Here is a 4,115-nt window from a genome sequence, read left to right as displayed (position 1 = left end):
GTGATACATTGTCTAATTATATTATAGTAATATGAAAAAAAAAAAATAAATAACAAATGGATGAATAAGTAATTTATAATAAATGAAAATATATAAAAAAATGTATAAAAACTAATTACATTATATATCTCAATGTTAGATTAAATAAATAACAAAATATTTATTTTATTATTTGCTTTTTTTTTTTGAAACAATTTGTACAAGTTTCTTTTAAATCTTTCAAACATATTTTTATTTCAGGTAAAAAACGAGCACATATATAGGTCATAAAAATTAAAATACACGTTAAAAAAAGTCCATAATTGTCAGTAATTATACCAAGCAATATAAATACTGTCAATAGAATGATTAAGAATAAGGTCATTGTAACAATTCCAATATTATTCCAAAAATTGTTTCTTTTTAAATATTTTATATCATTTTGCGTACGAAGATACATTAAATAATTATTCATATGTTCTTTACATTCTTCGTTTTTACTGTATTTTTGAAGTTCATTAATGTATTTATTTTTTTCTACTATGTTGTCACTATTTATATATTTTAATGTTAGATTTTTGATCTTATCTTTTTCTTCTTCAGTTATATTCATATTATCTACTAAACTAACTAGAGATGAAATTTGAGGATCAAGTTTTTTTGTTTTACTACCTTTTTCGTTTTTGTCTTTTAAGAATATATTCATTAAGGTATTTCCATTTGATTTTTTATTTGAGTTTTTTTGTGCTAGCATTCTGAATTGTATCCCTCCATTATGGTATGATGATTTGTATGTTCCAATTTCTATTCCGTTCTATAAATGAATACACACACAAACATATGTATATATATATATATATATATATATATATAGATATGTAACTTATAATATATTATTATATATTACGTTATTAAATAGGTTCGTTGTACATAGTGTTATGGTAAAAATACATATTTTATAAATATAAATAAACATATTTTATTATTATTAATATTATTATTTCTTTATAGTGTATTCTAGTATATATATGGAAATTATTTATATTATATATTCTTATGAATTATGTGTATTATGTAATAATATTATAAAAACATACTTTTTATCATTTTGATTTTTTTTTTTTTTTTTAAGCATATTTATATATAATATAAATTAAAATAATAATAATATTAATGTTATAAATAATATAATTTTATGTAATGCTATATTATTACATATATTGTGAATCATGAAAAAGTACTGGATTCTAAAGAAAAAAAAAATTAAATAATAATAATAATAATAATTAAAGAAAAAAAATAATAATAATTAAAAAATAAAAAAAAAATATAATAATAAAAATCAAATAAACAAATGTACAAATAAATAATTATATATATATATATATTTTTATTATTATATGTTATTTATTATCCTATTACACAACTATTATACTTAAGTATATTTCTATATTATATGTGCATGCTTTATTCTTATTATTTTTCGTTTTACTATAAATTATAAAAAATATTCATAGGAAATATTAAAAATAACAACTTTTTTCTTATATTATAATAAAACAAAACTATTAAATATATATATATATATTTATTTACTTATATATTTATTATTTATTTATTATTTATATATTTATTTATATATTTTTTATTGTGAATTTATAAAAGAAATATAAAATAAAAGGGAAAACATATATCTTTATAATAATATAACCTATTATGTTAAATTCAAAAAAAGAAAGAGGAAGAAAAAATTATATTATATATGTTTATTATTAGTATAACTAGTTGAATAATATATATTATTATTGTTATAAAATATAATTATAGTATGAAAGTAATTAATCTTTATGGTTATACTTACAATATTGTTATATAAGAATGAAATCATAGATGAATGCTATATAATATAATATTATATAGTATATATTTCTTTTGCTTTTTTCTTTTATTATTAATAATAAAAAAAATAATAACACATACATATATATAATTATGTATTATATGTAAATATATAATAATAAATATATGAACCTTTTTATTATATTAATCATAACAATGATACATCATACATTAAATTTATGTGTCCTAATAAGATATATAATGAAGTAAACAAAATAAAAAAAAAAAAATAAAAAAAAAAAATAAAAAAAAAAAATATAAAATTTGTATAAAATAATATAAAATATAAAAATTGCTGATATATTTATTAAATGGTACAAATTTATCGTGGTATATAATATTATGTTATTTAAAAATAAATAATGTAATTATATAATATATATATATATATTTATCCTTTTTTATGTGTGTAAATAAGTTATTATGTTGTATCGTTTAGGTTGTTTCTATGAATTGTACTTAAATATAATTATATAATATAATAAATATGTGAAATGATTTCGTTTATTTATTTATTTAATTTTTTAAATGATAATTACACACACATATATATATATATATATATATATATATACATATATAATTTTTTATACGATAGAACAATTTTTATTTTTTCTTTTAATTTCCTTTTATTGATATATGAGTGTAAAAGTGTTATGTCTAAAACTTAATTATACATTTATAAATTTTTTAAACAAATATTATATTAATAAAATATATATATATTTATTGATATGTACATATTATAATTAATTATAATATATGTAGTCCCTATAAAAAAAATGAGATAGCTACAATATTAATAAATTGTAAATATTTTATATCTATATAGCACGAACTCAAATAAAAATAACTTTAGTAGAATCTACAATATTTGAGAACGTAATATTTTATGATCATGGAAAATTAAAATAAAAAAAAACAAAAATAAAATTTTTTTAATTGGATTAATGATACTATATTATATCATGAATTTATATAATATTAATCGTAGGAATATATAATCTAAACAAATGAATAAATAAATAAATATATATATGTATATGTTAAAAATTCACACAAAAAAGTATACATACACATATATATATATTTCATTTAAATATATTTAAATCATGTTCTGTGTTTATATTTTGTTCTTCATATCTATTCAAAAAATTTATTCTGCCTATAATATAAGGAAGAGTCATAGTTCCTATAGGTGGACAGGCTAATGTCATGGTTGATAAAACACTTATAGGTACAAGTTCGGGAGAAAAAATACTTCCATTTGTAACACTATTATTTATTAATAAATCAGAATGCACTTCATCTAATATTTTCATAATTAATTTAAGTTTTTTAAAAAATGAATTATTTTCTTCGCCATCTGATGGGTCTGTTGATGTATAGTATTCTTTTATTCTATCTTCCAATGAATTATGATGTTCCCATTTATCATTCATAAGATCATCCATAGGGTCGTCTATAGAATCATCTATATAATCTTCCATCTCATTTTCCACATTATTATCATTATCCACTTTTGTACTGTCCTTTTGCTTTTCCTCTTCATTTTTCTTTTCTCTTTTTTGTGGATTTTTATTTCCATTAAATATTGATGTATAAATATATTTCTTATAACATTTTTTATTATTTTCTGTTAGTGTTCGACTTGCTATATTTATGGTTATTATGGATTTGTTAAATTTATCTTGTAGACTTTTTTTTACTATATTCTGAGAAAGAAAGAAAAAAATATATATTAATACTAATATATTAATATTTATTTATTTATTTATTACCTTGTATGAATATTTAAATATTATGAGAAAAAATAAGGATACATTAAAAAGTGACAGAAAGTAGTTCATTATGTATATTATAAATTAATACCTTCAAATTAATATAAAATGATAAATGAATGTGATCATTTTATAAAATATAAATATGCTAAAAAAAAATATACAAATATATATGTTATCTTTATAAAATAAACGTGCGTTATATTGAATTGTATTATTATATAAATGGATAAAGGATTTAATTTTTTTTAGACTTGTACAATTATTTTTATTGTTTGTATGATATAAAATTATAATATATTTATATTATATCACTATTTTAAAATAAATAAACAAACAAATAAATATTTATTTATATATATTATAAAATCTACATCATTATTTTTAAATATTAGAATTTTTTAATTTTAATGTAATATTATATTTTATAAAAAATGTATTTTTTAATTACTATAT

General features: G+C 16.0%; 2 protein-coding genes across 2 annotated transcripts; both read right to left on the bottom strand.

The window, feature by feature from the left end:
- Nucleotides 1-160: 160 nt before the first annotated feature.
- PRSY57_0024400 (MC-2TM Maurer's cleft two transmembrane protein) lies at nt 161-955 on the bottom strand (the record flags this gene model as incomplete). Its single annotated transcript, XM_020114309.1, has 2 exons — nt 161-793; nt 887-955. The coding sequence occupies 2 exons, from the start codon at nt 953-955 to the stop codon at nt 161-163; spliced, it is 702 nt and encodes a 233-aa protein (XP_019969689.1).
- A 2,014-nt stretch (nt 956-2,969) lies between these two features.
- Nucleotides 2,970-3,728, bottom strand: PRSY57_0023800 (exported protein family 3; the record flags this gene model as incomplete). Its single annotated transcript, XM_012905260.2, has 2 exons — nt 2,970-3,593; nt 3,660-3,728. The coding sequence occupies 2 exons, from the start codon at nt 3,726-3,728 to the stop codon at nt 2,970-2,972; spliced, it is 693 nt and encodes a 230-aa protein (XP_012760714.2).
- Nucleotides 3,729-4,115: the final 387 nt, after the last annotated feature.

This window comes from Plasmodium reichenowi (genome assembly GCF_001601855.1).
Source record: "Plasmodium reichenowi strain SY57 chromosome Unknown, whole genome shotgun sequence".
Classification (NCBI taxonomy): Eukaryota; Apicomplexa; class Aconoidasida; order Haemosporida; family Plasmodiidae; genus Plasmodium; species Plasmodium reichenowi.
The sequence above is the reverse complement of the archived record's forward strand: the minus strand, read 5'-3'. Positions and strand labels throughout refer to the sequence as shown.